Genomic DNA, 23128 nt, shown 5'->3' with positions numbered 1-23128 from the left:
ACAGGTTGAGTAGGAGGGAGGCGACGGGGAGAGGATGCGGTTCCCTCTCCCCCTACCCTCCCCCCTTTAGGGGTATATCAATTATTGGAACAGATGGGTGAGAGGAATACTACTGGGGCCTATGGCTAGGTGGAATATAACCTCGTGGAATGTGAGGGGCCTGGGAGACCCTAAGAAACGCAGGTCTGTGATGTTAGAGACGGAGGGAAGGGGACCTGGCCTGCTTTTTCTTCAGGAAACCCATTTAACTCCAATTACGGCCCCCCTGCTCCATGATCGTAAATTCCAGGCATACTATCACTCTTTCCACTCGTCATACTCTCGTGGGGTGAGTGTGCTAGTATGGAAAGGTACGGATTTTCTATGCAAAGAGTCCCAGATAGATCAGGAGGGGAGATTCGTGTTCTTGCACTGCTTAGTGGCGGGGCAAGAGTACATTCTAGCAAATATTTATATACCCCCCCCCTTTAAATTAGAGGTTATGGATAGATTTCTTATGTTCAGCCTGGGCAAAATGGGCATCCCATGGATAATTGCCGGTGACTTCAACGAAATTATAGACAAGTGCCTAGATAGGTTTCCCTGCGCAGCTGGGAATAGTACAGGTCGTCTACATGAATTTCTACTGGAAGTGGGATTATGTGATATCTGGCGTATGCGATACCCTCAGGATAGGCAATATTCCTGCTTCTCCAGTACCCATCGGACGTTATCAAGGATAGATATGGGCCTGGGGAATAATGAGGCAGTAGGAGGGGTGACAGATATAGAATATGGGGTACGTAGTATCTCAGATCACTCTCCCTTAGTTATAACTTTGAATACGGGAGTGCGCGCCCCATGGAGAGAGTGGAGAATAAACCCCGCTTGGTTGGAACTAATTGATGGATCCAACCTCTTGGGGGATGAAATAGGGGAATTCCTTCAGGCAAATAGAGGGACAGCGGCCCCTGGCATGGTTTGGGATTCCCTTAAAGCCTTTATTAGGGGACTATTTATTCAGAAAATTGCAATACTAAAACGGGAGTCTCGAATTCAGGAAGAGCAAATTCGTAATAACGTTATTCAGGCTGAGAGAGAGTTTGTAGAAGACCCATCGCCGGGGAAACAACAAACCTGGGAGGATAATCAACAGATATACAAAATGGCACTCTTAAAAAAAGCGGAGAATCAACGTATTTTCCAACACCAATATTATTTTGGTGAAGGGGAGAAGGTAGGTCGAGTCCTCTCCTTATTAACTCGTGTCAACAGTCCCCCTACAGTAATATCGGCAATCAAAACGCAGAAGGGTGGTACTGTATTTAGGCCCTCCGAGGTTATGTCGGAACTGGGGGAGTATTATAGGACACTATACAAATCACCGGTACAGAGTTGTGAAGACCTGGCCACTAACTTTTTGCACCAAATAGATATCCCCGTGCTTTCAGACCAGGATAAGTTGAACTTAGATCTACCATTTACTCTGGAAGAATTAAAATTGGCAATGAATAGTATGTCCAACTATAAAGCTCCTGGACCCGATGGGCTACCAGTGGAAATCTATAAGCGATACAGCGAACAGCTGATACCAGCGTTACTGGAAACCTTAAATCACGCATTGGAGGCGGGGGAACTCCCCGCTTCAATGCGGGAGGCCAATATTATTTTAATTCTTAAAGAGGGGAAGGACCAACAAGAGGTCTCGTCGTACCGGCCGATCTCTCTGTTATGTTCAGACATAAAAATATTAGCCAAGGCCTTAGCAACCCGTCTAAATAGTTGCATCCATAAATTAATCCACCCAGATCAATCCGGGTTTATCCCGGGCAGAACAACTAATTCCAATATTAGGAGAGTATTTCTAAACTTACAAATACCTAGAGACGGTGGTAATCCAGGTGCTATACTAGCTTTGGACGCCACTAAGGCCTTCGACAGCCTGGACTGGGATTATCTCTGGGGTGTATTGGAACGTTTTGGCTTTGGCACCCAATTTACCAACTGGGTAAAATTATTATATAGGGGACCCAGGGCTAAGATTAAAATGGGGACCCTATTCTCCGACATGTTTTGCCTAGAAAGGGGAACGAGGCAGGGATGCCCGCTGTCTCCCCTCCTGTTTGTGTTGGCGATGGAACCCCTGGCTGTGATGGCGAGATCACGCCCTGACATCCGGGGATTCCGGCGCGGAATGGGGGAGGAGAAATTGGCCTTGTTTGCGGACGATGTTCTATTTTTTGTGGATGAGGTACGGTCAACTTTGAGCAATGTGGTACGGCTAATGGAGGAATTTGGGCAGCAGTCAGGACTGGTCATTAATTGGAGCAAATCAGCCCTTATGCCATTAATAGAGTCTGAAGAGTTAACATTGCCTAGAGTTGAGGGTTTAGAAGTGGTACCTAAGCTGAAATACTTGGGGGTTTGGATTTCCAGAGATGTAGATCGATATGTAGAGGAGAATCTGGTACCACTGCTGGCAAAGCTGAAGCAGAAGGTCAATAGCTGGTGTCGCCTCCCCTTGTCTGTGGCGGGACGCTGTAACCTTGTAAAAATGATCTGGTTGCCCCAGATTTTGTATATCCTCCATAATTCACCAGTCTGGATTAACCAGAAATGGTTTGACAGACTCGAGCGATTAATTAGAGAACTAATATGGAAAAAGAGACAGCCCCGGATTCGGTTGCGGACGCTGCAACTCCCCGTGGAGAAGGGAGGAGTGGCGATCCCACACTTAAAAACATACTTCCTAGCAGCCCAGCTCCAGCATCTAGCTGGGGCTGGACTGGAGGAGGGTAGCTATCCGAATCATAAACTGATGATTGATAATGCATACCATAGAATTTTAGCTGAAGTCCTGGAGGCTAATTCATTTGCCCATAAGTGTCCCACCAACGCTCTAGCAAGGAAGGTGTGGCAGCTAGCTAAACGACTGCTGGACCAGGGGGGGGTAACAGAGTATACCCCCCTATGGAACAATAGAGAACTAGCGGAACTAAATAGTATAGATCGCTCTCTTGAATGGGAGAAGAGAGGGATTGGAAGATTGGTGCATCTCTATCAGGGGAACACTATAAAATCTTTTGAAGACCTTCGCCAGGAATTTGGTATCTCTAATAAAACATTTTTTATATACTTACAAGTGAGACATGGGATATACTCCCAGTATGGTACACTTGTAATTGAGAGGAAGAAGAATCCCCTAATACAGAGACTTCTTGAGCAGGGACAATTAAAGGGCCAGATCTCCTACCTATATACAAGACTTAAGGACAAAGTTCTGAATGGAGAGGCATTGGATAAATGTAGGAAAAGATGGGAGGAAGACCTGGGTCCAATTGAGCAGGTACAATGGGACGAGATCTTAGCACAGGGGAATCTGGTGTCCATCTCCCCATCGCAGCGCATGTCCCATAAGCTTTTTCTATATAGAGCATATTACACCCCTAAAAAAATGAGGAGGATAAATAGAAAGCTTAATGGTGAGTGCCCTAGATGTGGAGCACCGGGAGATTTAATCCATATGGTTTGGAAGTGCCCAAAATTATACCGCTACTGGATAGATATTGTACGGAGTATCAATAGGATTTTCAATACTAGTTTGGAACCCGAAGCTAAACCTTGCTTGCTAGGGATTATGGATATGAGTAGAATGCCTGCTGTGACAAAAATATCTATATCTAGGTGCCTGTATCAGGCTAGACGTTTGATTGCGCTGAACTGGCAAGCAAAAACTCCTCCAGTACTGAGCGCATGGACAAATGCTATAAACTCCACGATCTGGTGTGAACGGGCAATGTACATTAGACAAAATAATCTTAAAAAATTTAAGTTGCTTTGGAATCCATGGTTGCGTGATATCGGCTACCCTCTAGATGAGATACCGTAGGATGAGACCTAGGCTGTACTGTACCTAGGCCGGGCCTGGTGGGACGTGGGAGATTATTGGAAGACTCTTACTACTGTATCCGAGCTTCCTTGCCGTATCGCTATTGGTTTGGCTTGTTGAGTAGATTTGGATGGACCTCACAGCAGGCGTTCGAAGTACAGGGTTGGGAGGGGGGGGGGGGGGGTAGGGATTAGCTCCGTAGCCCATTAGGGATAATTAGATGTTAGCTATGGTAATGTTTCTGATATTATGTAATGTATCTTTCTTTGTTCTGTTTTAAAGGATAAGTTGTTACTCCCTGCTGGTATGCAAAAAAAAAAAAAAAAAAACTTTTTTCTACAAACTGTAAAAGTATGTTATTTGTATGTATATTTTAAATACATATATATTTAATAAAGATTAATTAAATTTAAAAAAAAATAAAAGGCCCCAACAAAATCCTCAGCACCAGGCCCATGATGTTCTTAATCTGGCCCTGATTATGGGGTCCCCAGGCAATCAGAGATTATGGAGCCACACAGTATACACAAACACACACACACATTATACAATCACACAGTATACACAGACATGTTTCTATTGGCTGAGAAGGTACTGGAGAGGTGGGGCAGCTATAATCTTGGGATTTTTAGACCAAAAGGATGTCGGTAAGGGACATTTCAGAGACAGATGTAAAAAAAAAAAAACACAAATTTTTACATACTGTCCCTGGTTTTACTGAGGCTGACAACCCTGATGGGGCCCCCTAGTGGCATGGGGCCCTCGGGCAGTGCCCGAGTGGCCCAATGGTCAGTCCGCCCCTGGCCAACAAGGCCACTTCTACATGAACTCCTTGGCGCCGACAGTACATGTATATTCGGCCCTGGGTAAACTAGCTACTGTCAGTGTTAATTTGGACTAAAATATTGTTGTCAACTAAATTAACACTATTTTAGTCGACTAAAATATGACTAAAACTAAAACAATCCAGATGACTAAAATACAACTAAAACGGCATTTTAGTAAAGCAGCCCCGCTGCTAGCCGGCGGGGATCGGTAAGCTTCCGATGCATCGTTGGGTTTGGAAGATTTCTGATCATGTGACCACTGTGACAGCCAATGACTCCAATGCCCGCCTCCCAGATTTTAAAACTTTTAAAGGGCGGGAAGGTGGTTGGTGCCAAAGGTTTAAAGATGAACTTCAGGGATGGATTTTATTGCATTGGTCCACTTTGGTGCAACTTTTTAATGATGAACCAAAACGAAGTCCAGACAAATTTCAAAATCCAAAAGTGATTCCACTCACCGTCTGTGACATAATGTCTCTGAAAACTTCTACCTATGAGTATCCACAATGAAATGCATGCCCTCCACCCGCGAGATATTAATATGCTCACCTTCTTCTCTGACTTCTGAGATAAAATGAGGTCAGTTAGCGCTTTTGTGTCACCCACCTTCTGGTTTGGCCTGGAAAGCAGGAAAACATCTCTTGACCTCCTCACTCGCACAAGCAACTCAGTTATATAAAAGCCATGTAGAAGAAGAAAGAGGACCAACAGTGCTCTCTGTATAAATGTATTACTACCCGCAATAGATAAAAATATGTACAAAATAAAAAGGACTACAGTGCTCATCAGCGCTTCACCATATTAGATGGCTGCACACTAATTACCCATCTCATCACACGGCAGTCCCAATATGACCACCAGATGATGTCACCAACCTGGCTCCACCCCCCCCCCCATACGCGTTACGTCTGGAGGCTGGAGTTCTTCATTAGGTCTTCCTGTGGAATCGTTTATACAGTGTTTGGCAGGCAACTGGTTGGTTGATATATTTTTGGTAACAGTAAAGCCCCATACACACTATCAGATTTTCTGCTGATTTTTGTCGTCAGATTTACCAAAACCGTGTAGTGCAAGAGGCCTGCCTGATTGCCTACAAATTAAAGAGGGAGTCCACCCGAAAAAAAATTATTAAAAGCCAGCAGCTATAAATACTACAGCTGCTGACTTTTAATAAATGGACACTCACCTGTCCCAGGGTCCAGCGATGCCGGCAGCCGAGGCCCATCAATCGGGATGTCGGGCAGCCGCCGCCATTCTCAGTGAGGGAATCAGGCAGCGAAGCATTCCGGCTTCACTTCTTGGTCCCCTACTGCGCATTCACGAGTCGCACAGCACAACGGGAATGGTTCGCGCTGTGCCTGGGACCCGTGTGTGTCCCAGCAGACAGCGCGGTGGGACAGGAAGAAGCATAGACTCCCGTGGGAGTCTATGACCGGAAGTGGGTGCAAATACCTGTCTTAGGTATCTGCAACCCCCTCCGATGAGCGGAAGATCCACTTTAAGGTGGAACTCTGCATTAAAACTCCTAAGGTTGGCCTCATATTATATGGTTTTGGTAAATCTGAAGGAAAAAAAACAGCAAAAAATCTTATAGTGTGTATGGGGCTTAAAACTTGTTGAAAAGGACTGTGCAGATTGCTTTTCACATATTCATTTAGATAACATCTTGCATTTTTCTCAATGAATGTGTTCTGTGATTCTAATAGATGGAGAGATGGGGTGGTGATGTCGCGATCTTCACCGAATCCAATCTGAGAATGCTTTGCGTTCATCTAGAAAGACGCAAGGCATTTTGTGACTTGGCAAAGGAGGCCACGCCTCCAAAACGCGTTGTCGTAGCAACCTAGCGCGCTGTCTCTGTCTCCATCAGCTGAACACCTCAGCGTGATGCTGGTGTTCTGCCAAAAACTCTCCCCCCATCGGATAGTGTCCGCCCCGTACTGCGTAGGTGGGAGGACAAGGAGACTCCAAAAGTCTCTGAAGATGAACGATGCCTGCGCACTGAGTCCAGGTGCAAGCCCCACCATCCAAGTGGACATAAGGTAGCACTTAGTAACAGGGCCCCTCGTGGGCTCACTTCGCTCGCCACGCTTCAGGCACGGTCTCGCTTCACTCTGCAATTTTTTATTCTAACTCTATGTCCACTTGGATGGTGGGGCTTGAACCTGGACTCTGTGCGCAGGAGCCGTTCATCTTCAGAGACTTTCAGCGTCTCCTTGTCTTCCGTACTGCGCAAGCACAGTACAGAGGCAGACACTATCCGACAGGGGACAGTATTCGACACAACACCGGCTGGTAGAGGGGGCATGCGCAGTGAACTCCGGAGGTTACGTCGGGCGGCTTGTGAGCTGCCATTCGGCATTGGGGACAGTGGAGGTTCCCCATCCACTTGACACCCCTTATAGTGGCCATCGGGGAGAGGAGAACACGAGCACTATATGCCTTCTTCACTTGTGCTTCAAAATGTGAGTGCAATCTACGGATAGTTTTTATTATTTGTTTCAATAAACAGTATTACACTAGGGCGGCCGTGGGCTCTTTTGGTTCTTTATTCTGTGAATGGCGCCTATGCTGAGCTGGTGACCTACTTCTGGGTCCTATAAAGAAGTGCCGCCACTTGGACCTAGGAGACAGCGATCACTGTAGTAGCGTTGACTACTACAGTGATTCTCTGCTTCCTGTGGTCCCACGGATACGGCACATACACTCCATGCAACTATGCCGTAAAATCCATTCCTGGAGTTCAGCTTCAAAACAGACAAGCTGCAGAATTAAAGGAAATCCAAACTGCAGGCTCTGGGTTCTCCCCACAGCACTCTGTAGGCCCTTCTCTGGAGATCAAAGTGAAATCAAAGGTTAGCTTGACAGCCAGGCGGTCAGCATGTGCAAAAACCGGTCAGCAAAAGAAACCCACATTTGTGCTTTCATGGGCACGTTTCACCGAACTTCCCTTATAAAATATGATCAGATAAAAGCTGTTTAGAAGTATGAGTTTGTGTACATAAACTCGAGTGGTTTTATTCTTGTTTCTTTGTATCTGCTGGTTTGCTGGATTGCTTTCTATCATTTCTTAATATGATTGTGTGCACTCCTGCTGGTCCTTGCCTTCTCTCAGTAAACCAAATAACTCCTCTGCTGTCAATCTGAGATCTGATAATTCTTTCAACGTGCCTTGGAAAACATATTTCTCTGCAGATTATTGCCCCCCTATAGCTTTGTTTGCTTCTTTCTGCAAAATGAATGGGAAGTTACAGAGCGCCATCTTGTGGTTGCTAAGAATATAGGTTAGCCATTAAATTCCCTGTATACTTTTCTAATCCAAATAGAATCTGTAACTTGTAAACCAAAGGGGCAGAATATTCCTTACAATACATCTCATGTGCTTGTGTCACCCTGCAGGAGGAAGACAGACTCGTAGCCCCCTTCTGTCTGTATCACCCTGCAGGAGGAGGACAGACTCGTAGCCCCCTTCTGTCTATATCACCCTGCAGGAGGAGGACAGACTCATAGCCCCCTTCTGTCTATATCACCCTGCAGGAGGAGGACAGACTCATAGCCCCCTTCTGTATGTATCACCCTGCAGGAGGAGGACAGACTCATAGCCCCCTTCTGTCTGAATCATCCTGCAGGAGGAGGACAGACTCATAGCTCCATTCTGTCTGTATTATCCTGCAGGAGGAGGACAGACTCATAGCCCCCTTCTGTCTGAATCATCCTGCAGGAGGAGGACAGACTCATAGCCCCCTTCTGTCTGTATCACCCTGCAGGAGGACGACAGACTCATAGCCCCCTTCTGTCTGTATCACCCTGCAGGAGGAGGACAGACTCATAGCTCCCTTCTGTCTGTATCACCCTGCAGGAGAAGGACAGACTCATAGCCCCCTTCTGTCTGTATCACCCTGCAGGAGGAGGACAGACTCATAGCTCCCTTCTGGCTGTATCACCCTGCAGGAGGAGGACAGACTCATAGCCCCCTTCTGTCTGTATCACCCTGCAGGAGGAGGACAGACTCATAGCTCCCTTCTGGCTGTATCACCCTGCAGGAGGAGGACAGACTCATAGCCCCTTCTGTCTGTATCACCCTGCAGGAGGAGGACAGACTCATAGCTCCCTTCTGTCTGTATCACCCTGTAGGGGGCGAGACTGAGTCATGCGTATCACATATGTCTAGACAAGTACATAAACATTTCATTTAAACACATTTATTAAGATGTGCAAAACCAGACGAACACTTCTATATACTGTACCTAGCTCTGCCACCTCTCTTCCATTTAATAATTTTGCTGAATCTATAAAATGACAACAGAAGGCATAACAGTATGTGAAACGGTATTTTTGTATGCAGTTCCACCGACATGGCCCCGTTTGTCTTTGTTTTAGTCAAGAAGTAAACAGCAATATCTGCTAGCAATACAACCAACCAGACTGTATTAAATGTCTTTGGGGGAACATCGTGCTGTGAACAATACACAGAGTCACCAAGTACACCCCCCTCAGCCACAAGAATTCATTGAATATCTGCAATTTGGTTTGACAGACGTTTCAGGACCCCAGGCAGACATAGATGAAGAAAAGCAAATAATCCTTTATTTAAAGTGGATGAATTCTCTGACCTACCTTAGAATATTAAAGCTGAAGATACATTATATATATAATAATATTCAGAGAGAAAATATATATATATATATATATATTTTTTTTTTTATTACCCTTGTTGTGGGGTTGTCCCTGCACTGAGGGTTAAATCGTTGTTTATGGCTAGGGGTCCCAGTAAAAAGCACTTTTACTTACCTTATTTCTTTTCTCCCCAGTGGCACTCTCCTCTTCCCATGTTAGGGACAGGCTCTTGACAACCTCACTTACAATGTAGATCTGCTGGCCCTGCATTGTATGTGAGGATGTCAGAGTCCAACCGACCAAGAACTGAAGAAGCAAGGCTTCTGGGACTTGGCATAGCATGAGCAAGGGATAAGGGAAATAAATCTGTTTTTTACTAGTAACCCAAGCAAAAAAAATTATTTAAGCCTTGCAGTGCCTGCAAAAGTAGTTTTTTAATATCCCTGGACTTCACCTTTAAAGTTGATGTATCACCATAAACAAGAAAAAAAAAGAGTTCACTGAGCACTTGTCTATAATGGAAATACCTTCACCACACTGCAAAACCACCAGGTCCCCATCTTTGATACTTCATGATAGTTTTAAAGGCTGGCTCATTCCTTCCAGCCTGCGGTGACTTCTTAGTGGTCAGTACTGCTGTTCATATTAACCAATGGGGAAGTGGGGTAGGCAGGAGGATGCGCAGCAACCTTCTACACCAGGGATATGCAATTAGCGGACCACCAGATGTTGCAAAACTACAAGTCCCATCATGCCTCTGCGTGTCATGCTTGTGGCTGTCAAAGTCTTGCTATGCCTCATGGGACTTGCAGTTCTGCAACAGCTGGAGGTCCGCTAATTGCATATCCCTGTTCTACACTATAAGAAAGTTTTGAAGCTGGGCAATTAGGGTGCTCAGGATTTTAGGGGGCCAGTTTGTAGTTTTGCAGAGCTCTGAAGGTGCATCTCTAGGTGTAAACGCGCTCAGTCCATTACATCTTGATCCTCCCTTGGATGTAATAGTTGGTGGGAGTCTTGTAAAATGTGAATTAGGAACAGACATACAGAAAGTATTCAGTATAATGGAGGAAACAGGCAGGGATCCTTTAAATCCATCGACAGATAAGGAATGACAGCTCCTGAAAAGCTCGATGTGGCATGCTGAGTGCTGTAGTTCTTCACAAGCTGACATGCATCAGGATTTCTGACAGACCAACGTCCTGCAGATCAGGTGTCGGAGGAAGTGATTGGATAGAAGGAAATTGACGATCGCTTCTAACCAGCACGGGCAGAGAAGTACGGCAGGCTGCGGACGAACATGTCTAGTTTGCTCTTGAAAAGTTCACTTTGGATGGGCTCGTTGAGAGAACACAGGGAATTTTTCACCACGTATTCCACGTAAATCTGTGACAAAGAGAAAGTGATGTCATAATTTCTGGTACAGCTGTACACAAATTGCTATTCTTGTAATGCGGTCAGTCTTTGTAACAACTAAAGAAGAGATAAAAATCTGTTATAACACAAATAAACAAGCCAGTAGAATCTAGAGAAGAGTCCTGGCTGAATATAGCCAAAAGGAGGTACAGCAGCCGGATTCATATGACTTAGTGCAGCTTCTCAGCAGATAGAAAGAATATCTGTGGTAATGTAAAGGAGACACAAGAGGGCGCTGGACAGGCTTGAGAAAGAGGCACTGCTACCTTGAAACGCGTAGCCATGCGTCTGCCACGCCCTATGGCGTCAGATGTCTTTAGCCATGTTCCCATGCTGTCAGACTGGCTCCTAAACTGACGTATCCTCATCTGCTTCAGACAACCCAGGTCCTCATGGGTGTTGGCTTTTAGCTTGATATGCGCTTTTATTCCTACTTCATGTGAGTGGCTAATTTCAATTTTTTTTTACAAATAAATGATTTCATTTGCTGCACTTAGAAGCACCCACCTGTGTATTCCGAATCACGTCCCACCGGCAGTACACACACACACACATTATATATATATATATATATATATGGCCTTTCGGCTGTTGGGCTTTAACGCCAGGAGGCCACATATATGCAGGCGCATGTAAACACATCGGCAATGTCCTGCGCTTGGGAGCTTCATCTATGGATAAGTGGTGTGGCCAACCCTCTGAATCAAACAATGCCTGCAGTCTTGCTGCCCCCCCTCAGAACAATGGGTATTTGTAGAACTGAAACATTAAAAAAAAAGGGAAAGGAGTGCGGTTTCCCTGGGTGCAGCCAATGAAGATATTTGCCAGCACACCACGGATCGTCCAGTTAAGTCCAAGAGGTTTTTATTCAAGCATGGCCACATCACAATAAAGGCAGTGCAATGTTTGGGAGCCACGCAGGTCCCTTGTCAGCCATGTGATGTGATCCTGCTTCAATTAAAAAGCGTTTGGACTTAACTGGATGATCCGCGGTGTGCTGGCAAACATCTTCATTGTGGCTTTCTGATCAAGTCTACAGCTGGCAGCACCCAAAACTCTAGAGCTCTCTCCAGGAACGTATGCAATGGGAATATGGAGTATTCCCTGGGTGCACCCGGCACAGTGACCGGCAGATACTGGAAAGTTTCCAATGCATACTTGGGATTCGGGAGCTTTCCGATCACGTGACCGCTGATCACATGTTCGGAATGACCGCCTCCCAGCATTTTGAACTTGAATTTCCAATGAGTATCATTCATATCTGAGCGACTTCAGGTTGCACCAACTTTAAAGTAGTCCATGTACTACTTTGGTCTGGCTTTGAAGCGAGTTGAGGTCCATGGACTTTAAGTTTACGCAGGCATTCCCTGAAAACGCGGCAAAAGTTGCGGTAGTGTGAAAGGGGCCTTAGTGGTTTACGATTATAATAAGCTGCCCTGTGTCCGCAGCATGCAAGAGATCTGGACCACTGGTCCATCACAGAGCACCATAATACAGATCTCCAGCCCTATGGCACTCCCCCCGCACAGAGCTCCAATTACCAACGCTGCTCAGGGAGTGCAGTAGAATTGGACGATTCTGGCTAAAATGAGAATCACAATTTTTTTGCTTAGAATAAAGATCACGATTCTCGCGGCGTAACATCATCTATTAAATTGCACACAAGAAATTGGGCTAACTTTACTGTTTTTTTTTAAATCCATTAAAGTGTATTTCTTTCCAAAAATATTGTGTTTGAAGGACCACTGCACAAATACAGTGCAACATAAAACATTGCAATGACCGCCATTTTATTCTCTAGGGGCTCTGCTAAAAAAAATATATATATATTATTTTTGGGAATTTTTTCTAGCAAAAAATAATGATTTTAACGTCAGAAAAAGGTTTAGTCTTTAAAGGGGTTGTAAACCCCCTGCGCTTTTTTTATGCACTTAAGTGAAAAACCTCTTGGAGTGCACCAGCGGCCCCCTTTTACTTACGTGAGCCCGATCGTTCCTGCGTCGGGGGCGAGCACACCCGCTCCAGCTGGTGTCTCGGGTCCTGATTGGATAGATTGATAGCAGCGCAGCCATTGGCTCCCGCTGCTGTTAATCAAATCCAATGACGTGGGAGCCAGGGGTGGAGCCGAGTCCTGCTATCTGTCCTAATGGACTCAGCAGCAGCAGGACACGGGAGCCCGGGGGAGAGCTATTCTCCGACGGGGCACTTGAGAAGAGGATGAGCCAGGAGCGCCACTGAGGGACCCAAGAAAAGGAGGAGGATCGGGGGCCAATCTATGCAAAAACAACTGCACAAAAGGAGGCAAGTATGACATGTTTCTTTAACTGCCTCACAGCGATATACGTCGGTAGAAGGGCACGTACAGGCAGAATCACGTACCTGTACGTTGCCCTTTAAGAGGTGGCTTGCTGGCACCCGCGCACCCGCCGGGGGCTTCGTGAGCGTGATCGCACGTCCCATGGACTTGATGTCTGCGGGGATACCCGCGATCGTTTCACGGAGAGGAAGAACGGGGAAATTCTAATGTAAACAAGCGTTTCCCCGTTCTGCCTGGGGACACTGTCACTGAACTCTGGTGCCTGTGGTCAGAAGCGGTGATCAGCACAGCCCCTTCCCCCAAAAGTTAGAATCACTCCCTAGGACACACTTAACCCCTACAGCGTCACCTAGTGGTTAACCCCTTCACTGCCAGTCACATTTACACAGTAATCAATGCATTTTTCATTGCACTGATCACTGTATAAATGTGAATGGTCCCAAAATCCCACCAAAAGTGTCCGATGTGTCCGCCATGTTGCAGTCACAATAAAAAATAACTGATTGCCGCCATTACTAATAAAAAAAATTATTAATAAAAATGCCATAAAACTATCTCCTATTTTGTAAATCGATCAGTACAGACCCCCCTGTCAGAGGAGTAGCCGATCGGCTCGCCTCTACTCACGTCTGACAGACGCGAGTGAGGAAAAGCCGATCACCGGCTCTTCCTATTTACACTGTGATCAGCCGTGATTGGACACGGCTGATCACGTGGTAAAGAGTCTCCTTCGGAGACTCTTTACAGAGATCGTAGTTGCAGGGTGTCAAACTGACCTATTTCCTCCTCATTCATCCACTTCTGCTACCTGGTCCTTACATCATACAGACCTAATAGCGGGCAGTATTACATAGATTCCGAGTGCTACAACCACCAGGAATGTGTGTAAATCTGACAAGCAAACTGCCGCCTACCTGATGGAAGCATTTGGGTAGCTACGCTGCCCGCTAAGTGCTTCTACACACCCCCAGTAATGGCGAACCCTCTGGCACGTGCCCCCCCCTCCCCCACCCTGTATGCCAGGCTCCACTTGCTCATCGGCGGGCTCGGGACCAACATAGTGGATGCAACAGGGTAGACAGGAGGGAGCAGAGCAAATGTGAGTCCTTTTTGCTGACCCAGAAAGCAACGTGTTGACGTCCCTTCCGGGTTCCACTCTCAGTGTCCTCAGCCAGCATGGCCGGTGTTCTGTCAAAAAGTGTCCGGCCATCGGATAGTGTCCGCCCCGTACTGTACAGGCGCAGCACTTGCGCAGTACGGAGGACAAGGACAAGGAGACTCCGAAGAAGAATGGCGCCGGCGCACTGAGTCCAGGTGCAAGCCCCACCATCCAAGTGGACATACGGTAGCACTTAGTAACAGTTTGTATTCTAACTATGTCCACTTGGATGGTAGGGCTTGAACCTGGACTCACAGGCGCCGTTCATCTTCGGAGATGTTCGGCTTCTCCTTGTCCTCCATACTGCGCAAGCGCAGTACAGGGCGGACACTATCCGATGGGGGACACTATTCGACAAGACACCGGCAAAGAATGTAATGCGATCTTCATTACATTACATTCGGTGGAGCACAGGGGAGACAGGCAGGGTCTTTTAGAACCTGACATCAAGAAAATCATACACACCCACAAACGTTTGCATCTGGGGCGCCTACGCATGAAAAAGCAGTTTGCAAAACACATCACATATCTCTGCGGACGCTGGAGTGAGAGCAATATTTCTAGCACCAGACCTCCTCAGTAACACCAAACTGATGACCTGTAGGGGGCTTTAAAGTGTCACGTATAGAAAAATTTGACAGAAAATGGATAAGACTAATTGGATGGGAAAGACGAGGTTCAGGTCCACGTCCCTTGTGCCACATGTAAAAGAAAGGTTCCCTCAAAAAAATGGTACTTTAAAGGGACCATGAACATTCAAAAAGAAATGTTTAGTAAGAAATAATGTTTTTATTAATTTAACAGATGAAATCCAACGTGTTTCGACATGTGAAGTAAGGGTCTTCTTCAGGGAAAACGCAGAGAGAGGGCTCTCTCCTTTTTCCCTGAAGAAGACACTTAATTCACATGTCGAAACACGTTGGATTTCATCTGTCTGGTTGGCAGTTGGTTTGGGCTTCTTCCATCCTTTAATGCTGCAATTTCATGTGTATTTCAATGTCATCATGTGTTTTAGCTTCTTCTTTGATATGATGTTAATTAATAAAAGCTGTATTTTTTACTAAACATTTCTTTTTGAGTGTTAATGGTCCTTTAAAGTCCAGTTTTTTGAGGAACCTTTCTTTTACATGGAAAATATAGGGTACTGAAGTTTGTCACCTTTTAATGGGCACACGCAAATTTAAAGAAGTAAAAAAAAAAAAAAGAAAAAAATACACCCTGCAAGGCAAAGGCATAATGAGCTAGTATGCATAGCATACTAGCTCATTATGAATTATTTACCTGAGATCGAAGCCCCGGCATCGCCCCTCGTTCGCCTCCTCCTACGCTGCCATCTATCCCGGAGTGTCTTCCAGGTATCGCTGCTCTGGCGCTGCGACTGTCCGGAGCCGTGATGACGTCACTCCCGCGCATGCCCACTGGTGCTGCCACTAACGGCACGATCACCGTTAGAAACGGCACGCTCAGGGCCCTGCACCCAATGTCTACGGCGCATGCAAAAACGCCTCTGGCAGTGAAAGAGCACAGGAAGCCTTGCAACATCCAACTAAGAGGCAAATAACAGAAAATACATGCTATGTGGCCCAATAAAAAACACAAAAAAAAAACTAAACTGCCTGCAGCTCCGTAGCCACCTGAATCTAACAATAGATGAGGCCAAACCCCCTTCTTGGTTATCCTGGGTTGGCCTACAAACCGAGTTGTTTGCTAGTGTCCAATCTTCCTGTAGGCGGCAGTATAACCCAACCAGACCATCTACTAACCCCTTCACTGCACGCTGTGTAGTCTTTCTCCCCCTGAGTAGTTGAAGTGCTCTCACCGTGCTGTAGATCTGGTGCAGGACATCCCGTGCGTTGGACACACTCAGATCTGTGTTCATCACCATCTTTAGACCGCTCGGCGTCTCGTAGTAGTGCAGCTTGTACTTGCTGGTCTGAAAGGAGAGGAAGCCGTCTTTCCTGCAGAAAGGTGGTTAAGGAAGATCATGCTTCAGGTCTATGGGGGAGGGGGGGGGATTTACTAAGAATGGAGAGTGTAAAATCTGATGCAGCTCTGCATAGAAACCAATCAGCTTCCAGATTTTTATTGTCAAAGCTTCAATGAAAAAGCTGAAGTTAGAAGCCGATTGGCTACCATGCACAGCTGCACCAGAATTTGCACTCTCCAGTTTTAATAAATCCGCCTCCATGTATTCCCGGAATGACTCGAATGCTCGTCACCTCTACAATTCAAAGTGACACTAAAAATTATCTTTACTCTCCAAAAATAATCCACACACAGTAATCTATTTTTCATGAAGTTGTGTTCTAATGCCCCTTTTTAACATCCTCCGTGAGCTCCCAACCTCTCGAATTCATCTTATTTCTGTTTGTTTGGAACGAGCGGTGCATGTTAGTTGTGGTCATGTGACCTGCTCTGTGCACACTACACATCCCATAGTCCAGGAGTAGGCAACCTCGGCACGCCAGCTGTGGTGAAACTACAAATCCCATCATGCCTGTGATTGTCAGGGTCTTGCAATGTCTCAAGGGACTTGTAGTTTCACCACAGCTGCAGGGCCGAGGTTGCCAACCCCTGCCACAGTCCATATCAGGTGCGACTGCAGGAGGGTGGCTACATTCCTACATGCAGTTGTACAATGGAGAATGAACATAGCCGCCCTCTAACAGGAAGTTGGATCACAGCAGAGATTTGGAGGAGGCTGAGAGCAATAGAAGGGATATTTCTGAGTGGATCTTCACTGCATCTGAGCAAAAACACTATTTCATTTCATTTTTAATAGTCAAAGCAAACTCCCCCACCCATAGTTGAGAAAAACACACGCCTAGCATTTCTAGCAGTGGTCATCTTGAGTAAGGGCAGCTAAGTCATGTAGCATTTAATTCCTGGAATCCATCTGCCCTTCCTGTATGCTTGAGCACCCTCCTGTATGCTTGGTGTGCTTAGCTTAGAAAACCCCTCCTACCCTCCTGAAGACTCCTGGGATGTATGACATCATTTGCCTAGGCAAGAAACCAGGAAATACAGTGGAACCTGGGAATATGAGCATAATCCGTTCCAGAAGAATGCTTGTAATCCAAAGCATATCAAAGCGAGTTTCCCCATAGAAGTCAATGGAAACAAAGATAATTTGTTCCACATTGACTTCTATTGCATGCAATACCGCATGTGGCCAGAGGTGGGGGCTGAAATACTAAGAGACTGCTCGGATGCACTCAGAAACCCTCGGGAACTGAGTATTTCCTAGTGTTTTTGAGTATTTCTGAGCGGCTCCGAGTGTCATGCAAAAAGATCCAGAAAGTCAACAAAACAAAAAGATTTCACCGCTCCAAGACAAAACCACCGACAGGCTGCTAGCTCTCCAAATGGATGGGGGTTCCAGGTGCAGGCTGATTGCATAAGCCAAATGTGTAGAAACAGAACGAAACTCTGGATAGCCGCAGCTATGAGTAAGTGCTGTTTGTAGCATGAAACGCGTTAGCTATTTTATTCAAAAATCCTTTTTTGTTCCCTTTTTGCTGTGATGTTTTGTTCAATGGAGTTTTGCACTTGCATTTTGAAGAAATAAAGGCATCTAATTTTTACACAATCCGGAGTGCGGCTATCCAGAGTTTCGTTCTGTTTCTACACATTCGGCTCCGAGTGTCATCGGCGCCCCCGCACCTCGGGCCAAATGCGCTACTGCACACCGCAGAAGCTTGAATCCTGCTCATCTTGTGAGGCAACACTTGTAAACCGAGTCAGGATTTAAAAACCGCGTTACTCGCAATCCGAGGTTCCACTGTAACTAACAGAAAAAAAAAAAAAAAAAGTTAAAACAAGTAAATATGATATACTTTCCTATCTATTTACTAATGCTAGCAGCATAATAGAATATTTAAAAATAATCAATGAAGATTTGGAGTGTGAAGTTCCACTTTATGAGTATAAACAGTGATAATTGCTATTAGCTATAGTCGCTGGCAATAATCGCATGGATAAACTTGGGTACATTCAGCCTGCCTATAGATGGTTTGAACCTTGACCGATCCCTACTGAACCAGCTGATATTTGAACCATCTATGGCTGGCTTTACTGAAGCTGGCCTGCATGCAAACACAATCTGCCTAGGAACACCCAATCCACCCATCAAGGCATTTTGATATTTACAAAACTCCTCCAGGGAGGCAGCCCACTTCGTGCGTCAGGACTGAGGGCTCTTGAGAGCTGTATTGGGGCACGGTGCTGGCATGTTTTCAGAAGTGCAGCACCCTATGATCTCTCCCAATAGCTATGATCTGCCAGTTGTACACAGAGACCCCAGTGATGATATGAATGGGTCCAAAATAAGGCCTGTAATAAAAACTGAAAGGTTTTATTTAAACATTTCATTAGCATGTTGATGAGGGAAGAATGCAAGAACCAGGGAAGGAAAAACATAAGCAGACTAAACTCCAGCTATTAAGAGTGCACCTTACTAAGGGAAAGACTGCACAGCACAAACCTCCTAGAAATGAGCACACACACACACACACACACACACACACACACACACACACACACACACACACCATCCTGATCTATTCCTCTGATTTTGCTCCCTTATGCAGTACTGCTGTGTATTGTTGTTACTCAATTAAACACAACTCCAGCCCAAACTTTTTATGTTGTTTTGGATGAAGTAGAGAAAGGTTTTCTGATCTCCTCTTACTACCCATCAGTGAGGAGAAAGATCTACAAGCTAATGATTGTGACCAGCCTCAGCTTAATGTTTACAGATATGAAAAAACAGATTGTTTTCTGTTTAGGGAGATGGTCCTGTAGAAGTCTATGGAAAAACATGGCACAGACATGACCACCGGCAAGAAGACGGCAGCCGCAGGATGTGAGGATTGCAGAATGACGTGGCTGTAGGATAGGCAAGTAGGCACCTGAGACAGTGAGAGGCGAGTTACTTTTAAATGGGGGGGGGGGGATCAACAAAAACGATAACTGTACTTTATATGAAAGAAGAATTATCCTTTAATGATGTCTATTTACTAACACCGTGCAAATACAAGTAGACAACACTGTGCAATGATCGCAGGAAGTGCACAGAACACCATCTGGAGGATGTCAGACTTCATAGACTGCCAGTCTAGAGCTGTCTACCCGACTATGTTGTCTATCCAGCAGATTCCTCTACAACAAAGATCTTAGTAAAGGATACATGTCCACTGGGCTCATTTTACTGACAAACGAGCGTATAGAAAACAGCATGCCGTACATGAGCTTGTACTCCTAGAGGAAGAAAAGAAAAGATATTACAAAGGATTCAGTGCAGAGATGAGTAGAGAAGGAGACGAAACAAAGAGCAAGAGCAGACACAGAGAGCGGGAGGAGAGAGACAGAGTGAGAGATAAGGAGACAAGTATAGAGTGGAGAAGAAGATGAGACAGGGAGCGGGAAGAGGGCGACAGACAGGGAGCGGGAAGAGGGCGACAGACAGGGAGCGGGAAGAGGGCGACAGACAGGGAGCGGGAAGAGGGCGACAGACAGGGAGCGGGAAGAGGGCGACAGACAGGGAGCGGGAAGAGGGCGACAGACAGGGAGCGGGAAGAGGGCGACAGACAGGGAGCGGGAAGAGGGCGACAGACATGGAGCGGGAAGAGGGCGACAGACATGGAGCGGGAAGAGGGCGACAGACATGGAGCGGGAAGAGGGCGACAGACAGGGAGCGGGAATAGGGCGACAGACAGGGAGCGGGAATAGGGCGACAGACAGGGAGCGGGAATAGGGCGACAGACAGGGAGCGGGAATAGGGCGACAGACAGGGAGCGGGAATAGGGCGACAGACAGGGAGCGGGAATAGGGCGACAGACAGGGAGCGGGAGGAGAGCGACAGACAGGGAGCGGGAGGAGAGCGACAGACAAGTATAGGTAGAGAAGGTTTAGAGATGAGGAGTGGGAGCAGCAACAGAGAGCGAGATAAAAAGAAAGAAGAGACAGAGAGTGAGATAAGAAACAGAAACTTTGAGGAGAGACAGAAAGTGGGAACCGAGGAGGAGAGCGAGCAGAGGGAAAGGAGAGAAAGAGAGCAGGAGGAGGGACAAAACATGATAGGAGAGAAAGAAAGTGAGGGGAGATAAAAGAGAGGCAGGGAGCGACAGAGAGTGAGAAGAGAAAGTGAGAGGATGAATAACAGAGACATAGATCAAGAAGAGACTGGAGAAGAAGGAAAAGAGTTTTTACAGGGGGAGGAGAGGAGATACAGGGAGTCAAACTGCAGGAGTAAAGGAGAAGAAGAGGGAGAGGAGATAGAGAACAGGAGGAGTGACAAAATGATAGGAGAAGAAGAAGGAGAGACAAGGAGTGAGAGGGGAGAGGAAAAAAACAGCAGGGCCCAGGACTCCACCTCGTCTTTGGATATTCCGGCCTGTTTGCGGCGGTTCCACTCGCTGTAGTGCAGACATATTCCATTCCGGTCAAATATGTACAGGTTGTGAATAGTCATCTGGCAGGGAAGAGGAATTGGGGAAAAGGTGAAGAAACCTCAATTAATAAAAAATTAAACAATGTACCATCATGCTGTGTAATACACACTGCTCCACCCCTAGATGAGTGACGGTAAGTGGTAGGTTCCTCCGATCACACAGCACTGTGCAGGCAGCCATGCTGTGAGGTGAAATTCGTTTCCGAGGGGCACACAGAGAGGATTCTCTGGCTAGTAAGGACAATTCAGCACAGCACGCGGTATCTGCATTTTGGTGAGACTTTTAAAGGTTGGCGAACAAGTTACCGCAAATTTTTGTTGGGTCAGATTGGAGAGAACAGGAATTCAACAAATCTGACCGCACAAAAACTTGCAATAGCCAACGTCTACCTCCTGTAGTGACATATAAAATGGCAGAGGAAGCCACTATTGCATCGGTAGTAAGAATTCACACAACTGGAAGAAGTGAATATCTGTGGTGGCGTTGCAGGACAAGGTATGCAAGTGCATTTCATGGAAAGGTATGTATAGCGCCTCTTCTACAGTCTCTCCCCATGGTTTCCTACACTAGGTCTTGTTGGTCACAATGTTTCCCACGTCTCATTTCGTTAGTCGCTATGGCTTCCCATGTCCCATCCCAACGGTCACCATAGATTCCCACGTCTCGTTTCGGTAGTGGCCATAGTTTTCCACATCTGTTCTCATTAGTCGCCATAGCTTCATTTGTCTGTTTTCGTTAGTCGCTAGTCGGCGAGGCATCCGGGAGCTGGTCTCGCTAGTCGGCGCGGCCTCCAAGGTCTGGTCTCGCTAGTTGCCATGGCTTCCCACATCTGGTCTCGCTAGTTGCCATGGTTAACTATGTCTGGTCTCGCTAGTCACCATGGCCTACAAAGTCTGGTCTCGCTAGTCACCATGGCTTACAAAGTCTGGTCTCGCTAGTCACCATGGCTTCCTATATCTGGTTCTGCTAGTCACCATGGTTAGATAAGGAACCTGCAGACCACACAGGGATATCACCAGCAGACCACACAGGGATAACTATCTGCTCAATGCGCTTTGACAGAGGGTGAATAAATACAACATACAGCACATTAGGGTGAAACGGTAAATGTGGCACAGAGAGGTGAGAAGAACATAAAACCACTTCAGTAAAATAACAATAAATGGTCTGGACAACAAATGCACATCCCCAGCAACCCCAACCTTCAGTAATATCTATATCCCACTGACAGTCAGCTCACCCTCCAACCTCTCTCAGCTCTTCCGGGAACTAGACACGCCCACCCGGCTCCCACGTGACTTCCTCCGCTTCCTTTCCTGGGAACCGCCAGCAGTAAAGATGGCGGCGAATGTGTTGCTTAAAGGAAACTCTGATCTATATATATATATATATATATATATATATATATATATATATATATATATATATATATATATATATATATATATATATATATATATATATATATATATATATATATAAATCAGAAGTCCAGCACCATTTTTTTCTCCGATTATTCGCACCTTCTCATTTAAAAAAAAAAAAAAAAACACCCACTATGCCAGTGGGGAAAGGGGGAGCGGCGAGGGCGTACAAAGATGGCGGAAGCGGCGGCGGTGTAGTGTCACAGTTTGATGCCTATCACAGGATGGTGCGGAAGTGACGTTGTTGCGTACTGCGCATGCGCGATGCGCTCCAAACGCTCGCGCCGTGCGTTCCAACATAGTTTCGGCAATACAGTTCAGCGAAACCATCACATAATGTTACGGAAGTGATGTTACACACAACACAAACACGGGCCACGTTGTTGCGTACTGCGCATGCGCGATGCGTTCCAAACACTTGCGCCGTGCGTTCCAACATAGTTTCGGCAATACAGTTCAGCGAAACCATCACATAATGTTACGGAAGTGAAGTTACACACAACACAAACACTGGGCCGTTCGTTACAACACTAATACTTCCCTTGTTACCTAGTAGGTTTTGCATTGCTGGGACTTGTAGTGCCTATCCTGAGCTACATGCTTCAATGTTCAGTGTCCTCATCCCTATCCCCCTGCTTCAATGTTCAGTGTCCTCATCCCTATCCGCGAGCTTCAATGTTCAGTGTCCTCATCCTTATCCCCGAGCTTCAATGTTCAGTGTCCTCATCCCTATCCCCCTGCTTCAATGTTCAGTGTCCTCATCCCTATCCGCGAGCTTCAATGTTCAGTGTCCTCATCCTTATCCCCCTGCTTCGATGAGGACACTGAACATCGAAGCATGGGGATAAGGATGAGGACACTGAACATTGAAGCTTGCGGATAGGGATGAGGACACTGAACATTTAAAGCTTGCGGATAGGGATGAGGACACTGAACATTGAAGCACAGGGATAAGGATGAGGACACTGAACATTGAAGCTTGCGGATCGGGATGAGGACACTGAACATTGAAGCATGGGGATAGGGATGAGGACACTGAACATTGAAGCAC

At 46.2% G+C, this 23128-nt stretch overlaps 1 protein-coding gene across 1 annotated transcript; it reads right to left on the bottom strand.

Moving 5' to 3' along the window:
• Positions 1 to 8881: 8881 nt before the first annotated feature.
• TRAPPC1 (trafficking protein particle complex subunit 1) lies at positions 8882 to 22003 on the bottom strand. The gene is made up of 5 exons (XM_077470630.1): positions 21894 to 22003; positions 20575 to 20673; positions 19390 to 19460; positions 16021 to 16159; positions 8882 to 10695 (listed from the first exon to the last, which is right to left on the bottom strand). The coding sequence occupies exons 2-5, from the start codon at positions 20671 to 20673 to the stop codon at positions 10567 to 10569; spliced, it is 438 nt and encodes a 145-aa protein (XP_077326756.1). The 5' UTR covers positions 21894 to 22003; the 3' UTR covers positions 8882 to 10566.
• Positions 22004 to 23128: the final 1125 nt, after the last annotated feature.

Source organism: Lithobates pipiens, unplaced genomic scaffold (genome assembly GCF_037356315.1).
Source record: "Lithobates pipiens isolate NorthernLeopardFrog02 unplaced genomic scaffold, aLitPip1_a1.2 Scaffold_8, whole genome shotgun sequence".
Lineage (NCBI taxonomy): Eukaryota > Metazoa > Chordata > Amphibia > Anura > Ranidae > Lithobates > Lithobates pipiens.
The sequence above is the reverse complement of the archived record's forward strand: the minus strand, read 5'-3'. Positions and strand labels throughout refer to the sequence as shown.

Bases quoted from the DNA above. Each gene is read 5' to 3' on its own strand.
- TRAPPC1 (XM_077470630.1), bottom strand. From the start codon at position 20,673: ATGACTATTCACAACCTGTACATATTTGACCGGAATGGAATATGTCTG. The intron at 19,461-20,574 runs GTGGAGTCCTGG...TTCTTCCTCTAG, and splicing joins CCGGAATATCCAAAGACGAG to GAGTACAAGCTCATGTACGG. The intron at 10,696-16,020 runs GTGAGAGCACTT...TCTTTGTCACAG, and splicing joins TGCACCAGATCTACAGCACG to ATTTACGTGGAATACGTGGT.